This window comes from Pan troglodytes, chromosome 6 (assembly GCF_028858775.2).
Source record: "Pan troglodytes isolate AG18354 chromosome 6, NHGRI_mPanTro3-v2.0_pri, whole genome shotgun sequence".
NCBI lineage: Eukaryota > Metazoa > Chordata > Mammalia > Primates > Hominidae > Pan > Pan troglodytes.
The window spans coordinates 169,913,535-169,931,167 of NC_072404.2; the positions used below are offsets into that span (position 1 = coordinate 169,913,535).

The window sequence follows — 17,633 nt, forward strand, 5'->3', positions numbered from 1 at the left end:
GAAAAAGATTGACGGCCCCTGGTATGTACTCAGTGAATGGTCTTTCAATGGAAAACAATGAGCATGTGAATGAATGGCCCCGCTCCTCCTCCCGGGAGCTATGAGCTGGGTGATGGCAGACAAAGCAATTGCTTCAGAAACCCGTGTTGCAGGTGGGAAATACGGAGCGGGAGAGCTCTCAGGACTCAGATACTCAGGGAAGGAGTGTCTGCCAGGATACCTTTGCCTGGAAGTCAATGACTACAACAACACATGTGTGCGTGCACACACACACACACACCTCTCAAATAAGGAACTATATTGGCTACAAAAGACACAGGGATGTCAGGTCTCAAGGTTGATGAATCCAGACACCAACAATGTCACCAAAGACCCAGGCTCTCTCCGTCTCTCCGCCCAGCCAGCCATAATGGTCTCATCCTAAGCCGAGCCCTCAGTCACGGGGTGGCCCTCAGTAGCACCTGGCTCCATGCTTCGTCATCTACCTCCAGCAGTTTGGGGAGGAAACCACTTTCAGAAACTTCCAGAAAGGAAAGGAAAGTCTCCCCACAAGCAGACAGTAAACCTCTCCTTCCATCTCCCTGGCCCTCCCCTGCCCATTCCAGAACCTGCCACCAGTGAGACAGGTGCAGGCAGCCCCCCAGAAACCAAGTGTGTCTGTCTGACACCAGTGTGGGGCCAGCCGCTGAGCAGAGGACGTGGGGTGACAAGGGAACGCTGGGGTTCAGTGTGGAAGGAGGATGGGTGGGTGGCTGCTGGGTCAGCAGCGGGCAGTGCCAGCCACAGAGGACTCCGAGGACACGGAAGCCGGCCCAGGCTGCGCTCTGGAGTGGAGTGGGCCTGGCTTCCTGGGTGGGGGCACGAGGGCTCTCCTGGCTTCCCGGACCTCCTCCTTTGGGTCTTTTCCATTTGTGTGTGGCTTCCTCTGCCATCTCCTGCTCTTTCCTCACCCCACCTGCTCTATCTCCTCCCAGGGAGGTTTGGAAGCCCGGGGCCTCCCCGCCATCAAGGGCAGGCCCAGGGGAAGGTCGCAGCACCCTCAGGCTCCCCTTTGACACTTGGCTCTGCCTGGCATCTTCCCCAAAGAGCACAGGAATTAGAGGGCAAAGGTGTTTCACACACACACACGTCGTGCCCTAAAAAGAAGGAATGGGCCCAACCATCTGTTCCAAAACAAGGCAGAACCTGTTCTGGAAAGAGTCAATAATGCCAACTCCTAAACCACCGAAGCTCAAAGAATGGGAGCGTGTGGACTACGGCAAAGCTTAGAGCCGTTGCCAAAGCACAGACTTTCTTAGGAAGCTGATGCCCAACGGCGCCAAGCCATAGAAAGCCTCCCTCAGCTCTCCCTAGGAACGAGGTCTGCATTTTCATTCATCAGAAAGAAATAGCCTAATTTGATCAGAAACCTAAAATCAGGAGGCTGACACATTAGCCTGACTCCTCCCACTCCCACAGGTCCCCCGTCCACCACCACCACCGTATCCTCACCGAGGAGCCCACAGGCCAGCCTCCCACGAGCAGCTGAGATGAGCTGTGGAAGGGAGCTCGTCCCACCCCTGTGGAAGGTGGCGGGCAGCTGTGTAAACCCGACTAGGGCCGGTGGGCTCCTGTCTCCTAGAGACAGGTTGTCTCTGGGCTCAACTTGGGATTTTCTTCACGATTTTTTCTTTTGGGTCCTATGTGCTCATGTGTACACACACAGACACCCTGGGCCATGTGCTAAGGAGCAGCAGAAATGCCTCATTTTTATTTATTCATTTGTTCACGTAGCTAGTGGAGGAAGCCAAAATAGTTATCCCCAAAATATTGAGACCTGCTAAGTGAAAGACACTGAAAACACAGGGACTCTCTGCCTCTGCCCCTATTTGCCAGACGCCAGGACATCCATCCTTCCTTCCTGGGGACAGCACCTGCTCATCAGCCCAGAGAGGGCCCCAGCCGTTGCCAGGGACTCTGGGGGCAGATTGCATTGCCTTCTCACAGGTTCCCTCCTTTTAAAAGACTGGGGGCTGGGCATGGTGGCTCACGCCTGTAATCCCAGCACTTTGGGAGGCCCAGGTGGGCGGATCACCTGAGGCCAGGAGTTCAATCAAGACCAGCTGGCCAACATGGTGAAACCATCTCTATTAAAAAAACACAAAAATCAGCCAGGTGTAATCCCAGCTACTCAGGAGGCTGAGGCAGGAGGATCGCTTGAACCTGGGAGGCAGAGGTTGCGGTGAGCCACGATCGCGCCACTGCACTCCAGCCTGGGCAATGAGCCAAACTCCATCTCAAAAAGAAAACCATAAATAAATAAAAGACTGGAGCTGCTCTCTCCTTTGCCTGGTCACTATGCTGAGAGTTATGGCTCTTTGTTAAAATACTGTGTAAACAGGGCCCCTACACCACTGCCTTGAGAGGCACTGGAACTGAGGCCCCCGCCACGTGGAGGGCACAGCGCACGCCAGGAAATCTCTTCCGGTTTTCCTCTTGTTCATCTGACTTTCATTTTCAGGACAGTGACAGTGTCTCGACCAGGAACTCATAAGGGTTGAGAAAAGAAATTATATTTTCTCCTCTTTACTAGAAAATGTCTAAAAATATCTCTAACTCCACACTTGACATTATGGCTTGGCTTGAGGTAAAATCCAGACAGACAATAATTTCCATCTAACAAGCAACAAGCCCACAGCCTGCAGGCGTCCTGCTGCTGGTTGAGGTCCAGAAACCGGAAGGACCCCAGCCACTTCGTGGGGGAAGCAGAAGACCACAGTGTGGGGCAAGGTCCCAGCAAGGGTGAGGCAGGGACCCAGGCAGCACTGGCCCAGAGCACTGAGGCCCAGAGCACCAAGCGGCTGCTGCCAAGGCTGGGCCGTAGCAGGAAGCTCATGGGAAGAATCCCTCTGTGGCCAAACAGGTACAAGACAGGGGCCTCCTCCCAGGAATTGGGAACAGAAGGCTGTGCAGGTGGGATGGGGTCTCACTGGCTTGACTCTGAGCCCAGAAGCATAGAACGAGAGCTCCACAGATTCCTGCCAACCCCTAAGGCTCATCCCAGAGCCCGCGTGCTTGGAGTCACAGGCTCTGGGTGGGGGCTCAATAGCAGCAGATGGACCCCATGCAACAGGGGCTGCGTCTCCCAGAAGGGGCTCTGCGGCTGTGGATTAATGGCTCGCAGTCGAGAAGCTTCTATACCTGGAAGTGCTACAGAGTTATTGCAAGGGTGCTTTGAGGTTTTAACGTGAACATGCTGACTTGGCACTAAATAAATAAAAGCAATAAATGATTATATTGGAATGCTAAGGTTGCTTTTTATTTGAAGAGGGGTTTTCATCCTTGAAATGGATGGAAAACATGGCTCTGGGCTACAGGAAGACAAAGTGCCAGCAGATGTGCACTGAACCCTCTTTCCCCTCCTCGACCTCACAGGACGATGCTGAAGGAGCAGTACATTGACAGGACGCGTGTGGCCGTGTTTGGGAAGGTGAGTCTGCGCCACCCTGGTCTGAAAACCCCTCAGTTCCAGTGTGGCCTGCACCATTACCCACGTCTAATCCTGATTTATTGAGAACGTCTGTGGTCTGCTGGTGAGCAAGTAATTTTTTAAAATCAAGAGCCTGGGTGCTTAGTGATTCCAGCCGTGGGAGGTTTCATTTGATCAGCTCATTTTTCTAAGTTTCTTTTTACATTATCTGGAAGGAAAGAGAAGGGAAGCCAAGTCCCCGCAGGAGAGCTCTAATACATTCCTAATGACTTTTCTCCCATCCATCTGCTGTAGCTCTTGGCATGGTAGCCAGGAAAGAAGCAAAGCAGGAATCTATTTCTGGATAACTCGATGTGGCGTAACAACGTTAATTACCATGTCTACTTAGACGGAAGCACAGGTGTGGGGAGGATCACGCAGTGAACTCTCAAACCAGAGCCGCTCCCATCTGGTGGCCCTTGTCAGAAGGCTGTAGCCTGGGACAGCTCAGCTGTAGCTGAGGCCCACGGTTTGGAGTTAGGTCCCTGCACCACCACCTACTATGGCCCTGGTACATGACCCCTCATTCTCCTTAGCCTAGACCTGGGGCCTCTTGATCTCAAGAAGGCCAGCACACAGATGGGTCGGTATAGACCCATCTTCCCTCTGGGAGTGACCCTCAGCACAGGCCCTGCAGAGGAGGCCTTGCTGTGACACCCCCGCAGGTGAAGGCTTGGACAAGTAATCAGCACAGTGCCTCTTACGTCATCGCCTCCAAAACCTCAGAGCCCAGCATGCACTGGAGACCCGGCCCTGCCCTGTGGGCTGCTCCCGGAAGCAGGGGATGCAGGAGCCCTCCCACAGCTCCTCCTTACCTGCTGGAGGTGAAGCGGTCAGGAGGAGGGCCGGCGGCTTCTCTCCTTGTTCAGAGCCCAGGCACAGAGCCCTAGAGGTGCATTCCGGTGCCTAGATGTCCACTCACTGCCTGTGAGGCCCGAAGCCACTGGGTCATTGGTAGGTGTAACTTGGGTGTCAATAGCCATCACCTCTCCCCACCCTCATGGAAGTGACTTCCCAGCAGACTGGCAGCTGAAAGGCAGGGAGCCTGGGCCGTGGTCAGTCTTTTCCAGTCGTCACTCTGCCCCAAATGCACATGGATGCCACTCCTGAGGGCTTGGCCTCCTTCCTGTGCCTTGCATATAGTCCATCCACTCAGGGCCTTTCATAGTTCACTTCTGGACACAGAGAGGCTTTCTCAACAGGCAGTTGGTCCAGAAGCACAGGCAGCCGAGGTGCCAAAGGGAAAGGGGACCCTGTGCACCTGTCAGAGCACAACTGATGCACCCCCACACCCTGTACCCCCACACTCAGCTCCACCGAGGACATCTGTCTGAGCTCCATGCTGGGGATCTTTCCTTTGCCATTCTGCCCAGTGGATCCTGGGCGTCTTTCCAGAGCATAAGCATCTCTGTTTTGTTTTAACAAGCCTTAGATAGAGGTCCGTAGACCCCACAGTGGTATTTCTCCTCTGAAGAATAAAGCGTCAATCCTTTTAGTGGCTTGGCATGTTGCGGCCTGTCCATTCTGTTTCCTCCTCGCATGTGCCCCACTGATCTGGCTGCAGCCTTTGTCAGGCATCGCAGGACCTGGGACACAGAGCCCAGGGGAGCAGCAGCCACCCTGCACCCAGAGGTGACCTGGAAAGCAAGGGGGCATCTGTGCGTTATGTTCTGCAGTTTCCCCCCCCGACACCGAAAATCCCCCCTGCAGAAGATTGCCTGTCTCTCATTTAAACCAGAGCAGGCCGCGTGGCCCTGCAGGAAAATGAGATTTAAAGAAAACGAAGAATGACAAGGACGTGTGGAGTTCACTGACAATAAATATTATTTGTCAGAAAATGAAAATCTTCTTTCATTGTCATTAGACAAGGTGCCCCTGCCCTATTAAAGGAACACACCGGAACGATCGTGCAGGTCATAAATGGTTGATCTTGGGGGAGTTTGGCATGACCTGCGCTTCACGGTCTCAGTCAGGTACCTGGGTTCTCTACACTCCATGCTCCCAACACGCATGCTCACAGACTCACATGCACATGGATGCTCACCCATACACATGCTCACACACACATGCTCACACATTCACACACATGCTCACCCATACACCTCACCCATACACCTGCTCACCCATACACATGCTCTCACATACATATGCTCACACATACACACACATGCTCACCCATACACATGCTTACACATTCACACACATGCTCACTCAAATGCTCTCACATACACGCTCACACATACACACACATGCTCACCCACACAATGCTCACACACACGCTCACCCATACACCTGCTCTCACACACATGCTCACACATACACACACATGCTCACACATTCGCACACATGCTCACCCATACACCTGCTCACCCATACACATGCTCTCACATACATATGCTCACACATACACACACATGCTCACCCATATACATGCTCACACATTCACACACATGCTCACTCAAATGCTCTCACACGCTCACACATACACACACATGCTCACCCACACAATGCTCACACATTCACACACGCTCACCCATACACCTGCTCTCACACACATGCTCACACATACACATGCTCACCCATACACCTACTCACACATACACATGCTGTCACGCTCATACACACACATGCTCACACACGATTACATACACCTGCTCACACATACACACACATGCTCACCCATACACATGCTCACACACACGCTCACACATTCACACACATGCTCACCCATACACCTGCTCACACATACACATGCTCACACATGCTCAGACACATGCTCACCCATACATATGCTCACACACACGCTCACACATTCACACACCTGCTCACACATATACATGCTCACCCATACACCTGCTCACACACACATGCTCACCCATAAACATGCTCACACACACATGCTCATGCACGTTTACCCATACACATGCTCACACACACTATTACATGCACCTGCTCACACACACGTGCTCACAAATTACATACACATGCTCACATACGTGCTCACAAACACGATTACATACACCTACTCACACACATGCTCACACAATTACATACACCTACTCACACACACATGCTCACACACAATTACATACACCTGCTCACCCATACACACATGCTCACACAATTACATACACATGCTCCCACATACATGCTCACACACACGATTACATACACATGCTCACACATGCTCACCTATACACATGCTCACACACGCTCACACATACACATGAGTACATACATGCTGACACACACATGCTCACACACATGATTACATACACCTGCTCACACACACACATGCTCACCCACACACACGCTCATACACTCACACCTGCTCACACATACCCATACATGCTCACCCATACACATGCTCACACACACATGCTCACCCATACACCTGCTCACACACATGCTCACCCATACACCTGCTCACACACATGCTCACCCATACACATGCTCACACACACATGCTCATACACGTTTACCCATACACATGCTCACACACACGATTACATACACCTGCTCCCACATACACGATTACATGCACCTGCTCACACACACACACATGCTCACAAATTACACATGCTCACACATACACATACATGCTCACAAACACGATTACATACACCTACTCACACACACATGCTCACACAATTACATACGCCTACTCACACACACATGCTCACACAATTACACCTGCTCATACACACACACATGCTCACACGATTACATACACATGCTCCCACACATGCTCACCTATACACATGCTCACACACGCTCACACATACACGAGTACATACACATGCTGACACACATGCTCACACACACGATTACATACACATGCTCACACACATTCACATTCACATGTTCACGCACACGCACACATGCTCACACGCTCACCCATACATACGATTACATGCACATGCTCACATACATACACGATTACATACACATGCTCACACACATGTTCACACAGGCTCATACACATGCTCTTACACATACATGCTCACACACACATGCTCACACACAGGCACACATGATCACACATACACAGGTTTGCACAAGTTTACACACATACTCATACACACATGCTCACACAGGCATACACACATGCTCACATATGCACACACTCTCATGTATAGGCACACACAGGATTACACATGCTCACACATGTGCTTATACACATACATACACCCATGCACATGTTCACACGTTTATACACACATATCACACACACACACCCCCATATACTCACACACACGCTGCCACATGCTCTGTCTCTCACACATATCTGACAGTTCCGTGCTGTCCCCTGTTTCCCTCGGGGTCTTCCCTTCGGAGGCTGCAGCTCGTCTGAGCATCCAGCCTTGAAGGCACCGAGCAGGCAAGGAGGTAGGGCTTTTCTCTGGGGAGGCCTGCGTTGCAGTACGGCTTCCTCATCCCCACCAAGGGCAGGGAAGGGCAGGAGTCTAGGACTTACCTGAATACAGAACACCTGGGAGCGTCTGTCTCGTGTCGGCCTTGTGCTGAGCATGTGCAGACCAGGACTTGCGCCCTAAGCCACTTGTTGGCCCCTCCCTCAGAATCGTGCAATGGCTTGGCCTCACCCACAGACAAGGGAGGCAGTAAGAAATGCCGTAAAGAGACACTGAGCCTGAAGGACAGCACCTTACACCTGTGCAGTCCACACTTGCCTTTCCAATTCGCCGTCACATTTCATCCTCACGTCCCTTGACACCAAGGCCCAGAAGCGGAGAAGGCGCACGTCGCATAATGCTGAGTTGGAAGGGAGTTTGCTTTTCATCTCTTGTTACTGCCCCGTGAACAACTTTCCAAGTGACACATTTTGTAAAAGGAGAGAACCTGCATGGAACTGGCTGCTCTGGGGCTGTCTCCCTGCCCGAGGCTGCTTCATGCTGAGTTACTGCCAGGACTCCTAACTGTCTTCTCTCTGCGCTTTCTCCAGGATTACGGTGGCTACCTGAGCACCTACATCCTCCCAGCAAAGGGAGAAAATCAAGGCCAGACATTCACCTGCGGCTCTGCTCTCTCTCCAATAACAGACTTCAAACTCTATGGTAAATAGCCCTGCAGGACCAAGCGACGGGCTCTGTTCCCGCCCCGCCCCTCCCCTCCCCTCCCCCTGCCTGCGTGGCCCCACAGCCCTCCCTTCAGCACCACCGTCCCTCTAACCACAGGTGCCTCCAGGCCACAGTCACCACCTTGGGCTGATGGAAGAACCCGGGGAAGGAGAGGGAAGGGTCTCAGGTGATATGTTTTGAATGAAAGTGGTCAATCCTCAGATGCCTACAAATCACATCCCAATGAAGACCACGAGTTGGAAACAGCTAGTACTCCGCTGGCAGCAGTGGGGGCGAGGAAGCCAGGGTGCGCAGGAGGGGAGCAGGTGCCACAGGCCCTGCCGGGCCACCCTCCTTCTCTGCTCCCAGAAGAATCCGAGCAGGGCCCTGCCCTGAGTTCTATGCCTGGGCATGGGTATTTGGTGCACAGGTGTTACCAGATAAGGAAGGGATGGTTGGAAGGGAATTGCTACCATAGAGCAATTCAACGAGGTCCACGTGGCTCAGCTCTGCCTTCCCGTCTCCCTGGCCATGCAAATGGCACCTGGTCAGCACCTGTCCTCAGAGAGTATGGCTCTCCATGAGCACAAGGCAGAGATGGGGTCAGGCTGTCAGGGTGACCTGCTGTGGGGATCAGATGGAGATGAGCCCGCCCAGGTGTGGGAACCAGACCTCTGTCCAGGCACAGAAGGGCTTTGCTGTGTTTGGGGGTTCCAGGCTCCTGCATTCTCCTCCTTATGGTCACCCAACCCTTTTTATCTGAACCTGAGCTCTGTGACCTGAACCCATTTCTTAGAATATACAGAGAGGTCTTTTCTGTGGCTCCGAGAACTTGAATTCAGGTCAGGGCTCCATGGCAGCCAGGCTGTTCCCTCCAGCTGTCCCCACCCTAGGCAGCGCTGGCAAGTGAGGTGGAAATGGAGGGGGCTTCCTGCTGCTGGTCCACCGCAGCCCTGCCAGAGCCTGACATTCCCTGCAGGTTGGAGGAACGAGTCCAGCCCCCATTGCCACACCTAGCCCCAGCCCTGCTGTGCTGGCCGAGCCCTGTAGACACCGCCCAGCAAGGCAGGGACCACGGTGGGCCCAGCAGCCTCCTGGCTGGTGCAGCCAAGTCTCCCAACACCTTCACAGTGGGCTCACTCCAGTGCAAATTTTAACTCGTACAGGAACTCTCCTGGTCCAAAATGTGAATCATGTAAGAGGAATCTTCCCTCAGGAATGCGGGTGCCACCTTCAAATTGAGTGAGACTTTCTTAATTCTTTCATCATGCTGTTTCAGATTTGTCTGATTCAAATGCACATAAATCTGAATCAGATTGTCTGATTCAAATGCACACAAAAGCTGCCATCATGTCTTGATGGGTCACTGTGCCCAAAACCAGCCAGTCCTCTTCATTGTCTCCTGGGCGCCCTCAGGTTTACCCTGCAGGCCAGGGGCACTGTGCAGAGCCCTTTCGGCCCTCAGCCCTGGGAGAAGCCCCTGACACTCTTCCTGTCACCCAGCTGACCGCAGGGCCTCAGGCAGAACCAAGAGCAGGGATGTGCCTGGACTTTTTAAAAAATAAGTAAATCTTGATGGAAATGTGCTTTCTTACCACCCATGCCCTTCCTAAGTGTTGAAGGAGGAGGTTATCCGACTTATTTAGGAATCAGATTAACTGGGTTTTGCTTAATTAAGGTTCTGCGGTGCTGATGAAAATTGCAACACCGGCACTCACACACGTTAAGGTTCCCATTGTACCGCCTGATGCCCCTTGTAAAGACCCAAATGATTTAGGTGGTGTTTTTAAAAAACCAACAATCTGCCACACAAGTGGCAAGTGGGAATGAGCCTGAGTCCCCACCCCGCACCCGGCCCAGGGCCGTCCCTAGAGTTTGGGGGCTGCGCTCACAGGGCCTCGAAGCCAGAGGTAACCTCCCTCCCTTTGCTTCCGTGCAGCCTCTGCATTTTCCGAGAGGTACTTGGGCCTCCACGGACTTGACAACAGAGCATACGAGGTATGTATGGGCACAACTAGAGAATGTGATGAGACCAGTCAGCCTCTGCCACAGTCTCCCAGCCTGCCCTGGCTGTATGGCCCACTCTGCCTTCCCCAGCCCCATGCTTCTCCCTCACCAGCACCAAAGCCCACTCAGAAACCTCCGAAGGATCATTCCACCAGACCGTGGATTGAGGTTAACATGGCCTCTCTGGGTTCCGCCTGATTTCCCATTATAGGACTTGAGGGATGAGGAAGAAAGTAAGAGGATATTTGATGGCGGAGTCAGTCCCAGCGTCCATGGATACCTGATGTGCACAGGACTCCTGGCTCTCCCTACAGCCAGAGCTGTGCTGCTGGGGGAGAGTGAGCTTTTTTTTTTTTTTTTTTTTTTTTGAGATGGAGTCTTGCTCCATTGCCCAGGCTAGAGTGTAGCAGCACGATCTCGGCTCACTGCAACCTCTGCCTCCCAGGTTCAAGCAATTCTCCTGTCTCAGCCTCCCAAGTAGCTTGGATTACAGGCACACGCTGCCATGCCCAGCTAATTTTTGTATTTTCAGTAGAGACGGGGTTTCACCGTGTTGGTCAGGCTGGTCTCCAACTGCTGACCTCAGGTGATCCACCTGCCTCGGCCTCCCAAAGTGCTGGGATTACAGGTATGAGCCACCACCCCTGGTCCGAGAGTGAGTTCTTGACTGAGGAGCAGAAAGCCTCTCTGATGCGACCTCCTGAGTCAGACCTGTTGATTTGGTGCAGCTGTCAGACACGGCATTTCTCCAGCTGTGCACAGGGAGGGAGGCTAGAGCTCCTGGCCGAGGCAGCACTGCGTTTTCAGAGTGGAAACTTGGACAAAGGAACTGAGTCCGACCAGGGAGTCAGCTCCCTGAGGCTCCAGGTGAAATGATGGCCCTCTGAGGCTACCTGGAGTTGGAGGAAACTCTTCCTTTTTCCCTTCTTCTCTTCCACCCCCTCCTCTTCCAAAAAGGGAGTTAATGTGGGGGAAAGCTGGGTGTGGTGTATTAGTCCGTTTTCATGCTGCTGATAAAGACATACCTGAGACTGGGCAATTTACAAAGGAAATAGGTTTAGTGGAGAACTTACAGTTCCACATGGCTGGGGAAGCCTCACAATCATGCTGAAGGCAAGGAGGAGCTGGTCACATCTTACACGGATGGCAGCAGGCAAACAGAAAGCATGTGCAGGGAAACTCTGCCTTATAAAGTCATCAGATCTCGTGAGATTTATTCATTATCATGAGAACAGCAGCACAGGAAAGACCCACCCCCATGATTCATTCATCTCCCACTGGGTCCCTCCCACAACTCGTGGGAATTATGGGAGCTACAAGATGAGATTTGGGTGGGGACACAGAGTCAAACCATACCACTGGGCTTCTGACATCTGCCCTGCATTTCTTTGCAGATATAAGGCATCCCGGTTCTCTGGGAACTTAGTGTTTTCAATACACTTCACCTACCTTCTCAGTCAGGTTTCCAAGCAGAACACCTGGCTCCCTGCAGTGCAGCCCCCTAACTCTGTCCCCTTGCCCCCGCATGTGCAGATGACCAAGGTAGCCCATCGAGTCTCCGCGCTGGAAGAACAGCAGTTCCTGATCATTCATCCCACTGCCGATGGTAAGGACTGAAAACGTGAATTCACTGTGTATCTGGTAAGAGCCTCCTCCTTGATGGCACCATGCGTTTTAACAAATGTCTTCCTCTCTTTTTTTTTTTTTTGCACAGAAAAAATTCATTTCCAGCACACAGCAGAACTCATTACACAACTAATTAGGGGAAAGGCTAATTACAGCTTACAGGTACAGTATGCATGTTACTCTGTTTTGAACCTGGAGCAAGACATTCCTTTCATGGAGAAAGACCTGACGGGTGTTCAGGGCCTTCTACTGCAGCAGACACGCCTGTGCTGTGGTGGTCGGTGATGAGCAGGGTCCCAGCAGGTTGGAAAATCAGCACATGCTCAACGTTTTCTTATAATTAATGATAGCTCCGCTCTGTACTTCAGCCAGGTTTAAATCCCTTTAGGACAACCATCTCCCCGTACTCCCACCCCAGCCCTGCTCCCCTCCTCTGGGCAGTGAGAAGAACCAAGCCAGCACCCACCCTGCCCAGCAGTGTGGCTGGGGCTATCCCGCTGTGGAGAGTGGGACTGTTGTTCTGGGTTGGTGAGAGTGGTGCTGGTGGGCCCTGAGCCTTGCCCCACTGCTTCCCTCTGACCAACACCACATGTTACTACGCACTAGCAGGATGTCCTGGGGCCATCTGTAGCTAGGCAGTAGTGAAAGAGGGGTACCCTTCCCAGAACTGAACTCACTTTCCCACAACCAACCCGTGGCCCATCCACAACAGCATCAAGTGCTGACCCAGCAGCCTCAAACCTGGGCTCTTCCCAGCAATGCACAGGGATGTCTCTGGAAACTTCTGCCATTTCCTTCCTGCCTTCTGCTCCTTTGGTGGAACAGGTATGACCCAATGGTCTCTTCAGGTCCAACATGAATGGGAGAGCTCCTTGGGGACAGATGACAGGCAGGCACCCTGCCTCCCTCAGAGAGCTCTTGCCCTGGGCTGATCACTGCCTTGGCCTCCAGCATCCCTGCCTGTGGGAGGGAGGGACCACCTGTGGGCTTGATCAGGCAGGGAGAGCTCCAGCCAGAAGGGAGTTGGACCCCAGTGTGGATGAAGAGGGGCAGAAGGACGGGGTTACACCACACTTGAGTTCCCTTGTGAAAGACGTTCAGATTTCAGACTTTTTCAAAGTAAGTGTGGCAGTTGCATGGCAGTGTTAAGCACACTGACCATGGAAGCTCCAAAGGTCCATCTGTATGTGTTCATGTGGGCAACTCCCCAAGATATGGGGCGAGCTGAACCCCCCAGGTACAGAGCAGCCTGCATCGCTGCAGGCTCCACGGGTTTCAGGGAGCAGGACCCACCCAGGGACACACATGTGGGCGCAGCAAAGGCCTTCACAGACACCCCATGCATCTGGAGCCAGGCCCAGCCCCAGGTAAGAGCACGGGAGACGGGGGCCTGAGGCAGGAGGAGAAAGCTTCCTGCCCATACCCTCTTGTACTACTTGATGTTTTAATGACATATCATAGCCTAATGACAGCATGAATAAATACTTCAAAATAAAGATGAATTTCACCCTCCAAAAACATACAAGGAAGGCAGGAAGAGGCAGTCTAGTGTCATAGAAAGATGTAGGTTTTGGGCCAGATGCAGTGGCTCACACCTGTAGTCCCTGCACTTTGGGAGGCTGAGGTGCGGGGATTGCCTTGAGCTCAGGAGTTTGAGACCAGCCTAGGCAACAGAGCAAGACCCCATCTCTACAAAAAGTTTTTAGAAAATAGCCGGACGTAGTCATGTGTACCTGTGGTCCCAGCCACACAGGAGGCTGAAGTGGGAGAATCACTTGAGCCCAGGAGGTTGGGGCTGCAGTGAGCTATGGTCACACCATGGCATTCCAGCCTGGGCGACAGAGTGAGACCCTGTCTGAAAAAGAAAAGAAAAAAATAAGATGCAGGCTTTGAATCCCTGCACGTGCGCAGATGGTTCACGGTGCTCCTAGGAGATGGTGGCATCACCGCATTGGCAGTAGAATAATTAGCCATCATCCTATTGGCATCTGGGACCGAACAAGCCCACATTCCAGGCCTCATTCTAAGCACGGCACGGCTATAAGATTGTTTAATTCTCACAAAGTGTCATGAGCTGGAGTCTGTGATTATCCTCCCCACCCAACACACCTGGAATCCGAGGCTCAGGCAAGTTAACCTCCACAGTCACACAGGGAGTAGCCAGGACGCAAAATCTGTGGGGTGGGCCCGTGGGCACCCAGGACAGCACGCAGCCCTTCCACGGGAGTTTCCCACACTCAGAGTGTAACTGAGAGAGCATAGGAGTGTAATGGCGCGATCTCGGCTCACAGCAACCTCCGCCTCCTGGGTTCAAGTGATTCTCCTACCTCAGCCTCCCGAGTAGCTGGGATTACAGGCACGCCCCACCATGCCCAGCTAATTTTTGTATTTTTAGTAGAGACACAGTTTTACCATGTTGGCCAGGCTGGTCTCGAACTCCTGACCTCAAGTGATCCGCCCGCCTCGGCCTCCCAAAGCACTGGGATTACAGGCATGAAATTCTATTTCTTTTCAGAGCCTGACACCCTGAAAACTTGGGCTGCGGCTCTGTAGTCCCTAAGCTTGTATCCATGTTGCAAATTCAAGCAAGCAGATCCGGACTGTAGAGTGTTGAATGAAGAGCTTCCCAATGTTTTCACCCAGTTCCCACTGAGCATTTGCTGTGCCTGGAGAGGGCTAGGCACCGGGGGTGTGGTGGTATTTGAAGGCTGGTTGGCTTCACGAATGGGTGGTGCATGTCCACGCTAGGGGAGGCGCCCCTCTGACTGGGACAGCCAGGCAGATCTCCCAGGAGGAAGAGGCACTTCCATCAGGAGTGGCATGGTTAGCAAACCCACTTCATCAACTACAATCCAGCCCCGGACGGGGCCCAGGTTTCACTAAGCTCCACACCTTCTGTGCGTTCCCGTCCCCTGGGGAGGGTATACCTGGGAGAGTAATTTCTCCGTGCCTTCCTTGCAGATTTACCCGGACGAAAGCCATTACTTTACCAGCTCCAGCCTCAAACAGCATCTGTACCGGTCCATCATCAACTTCTTCGTGGAATGCTTCAGGATCCAGGACAAACTGCCGACAGTCACAGCGAAAGAGGACGAGGAGGAGGACTAACCTCAGGTCGCTCTAAGCACAAACGTGGCTCTTTCTACAACCAGATGCAACCGAGGGATTTCCCTGCCCTCCCTCTTCCCTCGGAGGGGCGGGGCGGGGCGGGGCCGGGTGTTCCATAGCATGTGTGTCTCGGATGCGGAAGGCAGTTTTGCTTGGGAAACAAGCTCCTTCCCCGGGGTCATCACTCACGGCCTCCATGGCACCAGGGACAACGCTGTCCCCGCAGCAGCGCCTCCTCCCGGCGCCCGAGAGACCGGCACACCATGGCCCCTCCCCCAAGGAACAGAGCAAAGGATGGTGGCCGCAGACCCCACGCGAGCCCACAGGACACCGGCCCCTAGATTCCAGCCACCAAGCGGAAGCATGAGACCCGCCCACACTAGCCTCTGTGTTCCCGTTAGCGGCATCACACCCTGTCTCATGTTACAGTGCCATGGACGCAGCAGTTACAGCACAATTGTGTTAGCAGTGCGTGTTCATATATGGGCTTGCTACTTCCTGTAATGAGGACGTTCAACATGGTGAGGGGCTACAAGAAAACGCTTTTCTGTACAGAGTCTTACTGTAGCTACGCTAATGGTTAACCTGATAGAATTAACTCGTATTTTTCTATGGTTTTAACCTGATGCTCCACTGTCTCCGTCATGGGGTTGTTTTGCTGTTTGGGGTTTGGCCTTGTTTCCCTTTCCTTTCTCCAGTCCACGTGTAGACTTTGCGCTTGTTTGGATGAAGAAGCAGATCGGAAGTAACTGCTCCCTCCTCAAGGTTGTCTTCAGACGTCTTGGAGACGTTCCTAAACACTGAGGGGGAAGACAGCCAATAGCACCCATTAAAAGAAATACCTAAATAAAACCTCTCTCCCACTCAGCTGTGCTAGGGCTTGGCTGTAGGTGTGCACTGTCTATTTACATCCGTCCTTACAACCATCCTTGTCCTCCTTGGTACCGTATCAAGCTCTTTCCCATGACATTTGGTTAAAAAAAAAAAAAAAAAAAGAGAGAAAAAAGACAAAGCGTCAACTCCACCTGCAGGCCCGCTGTGTGTGCTCGGGCCACGGGAGTCCTGAGGCTTCTGTGGGCCTGCGCGCATCCCTCTCCCATCGTGGGGGTGGCTCCGTGACCTTCCTGCCACGAGCAGGAGGTTGATGATGTGCTACGTTAGCCTTGTAAGATACACCCCCACCAAATGTGCGGCCAGCGTTCCCAGTGTATATTTCATTCTGTTGTATATAAAGGAAGCAATGTGTGTCAGGCCTCTGTGCAGTCAACCCAGCCTCCTCCCGCCAGTGCTAACCCCGTGTTGAGCCTGCATGCTGACACTGTGGCTGATCTGGACTCTAGAAGTGCTAGTTTGAAATATATCCATTACCGTCATTTCCTTTTGAGCTTGTGGACAAGCTGAATGTCAGGACTGACTTCTCCAGCTCCCAGCCCTGCGGGGGTGTCCTTGGCATCCCATCAGCAGAGGAGATGCGTCCCTGTTGCATTTTGGCGTTTGGGGCTTTGGGTTTATCCACATGAGCTCTGAACGTCCGTTATAGTTAGGGTGATTGGAAGGTCTCCATCACTGGGTGTTTTAAAGGTGATTCACCACCATTTGTGAAAGGACCAACGTGCTGATAAACAGGACCGATCCGAGTGCTACATGACTGTGCGTTTGCTATTTCAATGGGCCTGAACGACTACAAAGCCAGCTAGGTCTGGAAGGGGAAGCCAGCTCTGGCCACGAGCTGGTCGGAGGGAAATGGGGATGTGGCATGGTAGCGTCTGTTCATCCATGGAATAAAACATTATTTTACCACTCGGATTGTTCCTTTCTTGCTCATCCTCCACCATCGCACCTTAGAAAGTGTGCTAGGCTTCAGGAGACTTTCGGAGAACCCACTGGGCCCCTCCAAGACGGATGCATGGCCACAAGAGCCTGTCGTGCGCCAAATGAAGGTTGCATCCCTGGTCGCAGCAGTCTGGGTAACAGAGAAGGACGCAACCAGTCGAATATATCAAAGCCCCAAATCAGTCCAAGAAAACAAATTTGAATTTTGTCTTGGGAGTCTTAGGGTGGAGACGCAGAGCTATTCCCTAACCCTGAGAGTGAAATTGATTCTCAGTGGAAGCCATAGTATTGCCCACTAGAAAACTTTAATTTTTTCTTTTTTTTTTTTTGTAGAGATGGGGTTTTGCCATGTTGCCCAGGCTGGTCTTGAACCCCTGGCCTCAAGTGATCCTCCTGCCTCGGCCTCCCAAAGTGCTGGGATTATAGGCGTGAGCCACCATGCCTGGCCTAGAAAACTTTAGAAAAATGTCTCC

At 52.6% G+C, this 17,633-nt stretch overlaps 1 protein-coding gene across 5 annotated transcripts in view; it reads left to right on the plus strand.

Moving 5' to 3' along the window:
* Nucleotides 1-17,127, plus strand: part of DPP6 (dipeptidyl peptidase like 6) — a 1,137,219-nt gene extending 1,120,092 nt beyond the window's left edge. For 4 of the 5 annotated variants that reach the window (XM_063813862.1, XM_016956857.4, XM_024357619.3 and 1 more), the window contains 6 exons: nt 3,415-3,469; nt 8,472-8,583; nt 10,526-10,584; nt 12,127-12,199; nt 12,308-12,381; nt 15,181-17,127. In XM_063813862.1, the coding sequence (XP_063669932.1) occupies nt 3,415-3,469; nt 8,472-8,583; nt 10,526-10,584; nt 12,127-12,199; nt 12,308-12,381; nt 15,181-15,327 (520 nt within the window). In that variant the 3' untranslated portion in view covers nt 15,328-17,127. 5 annotated transcript variants of the gene reach the window in all.
* The last annotated feature ends 506 nt before the right edge of the window (nt 17,128-17,633 follow it).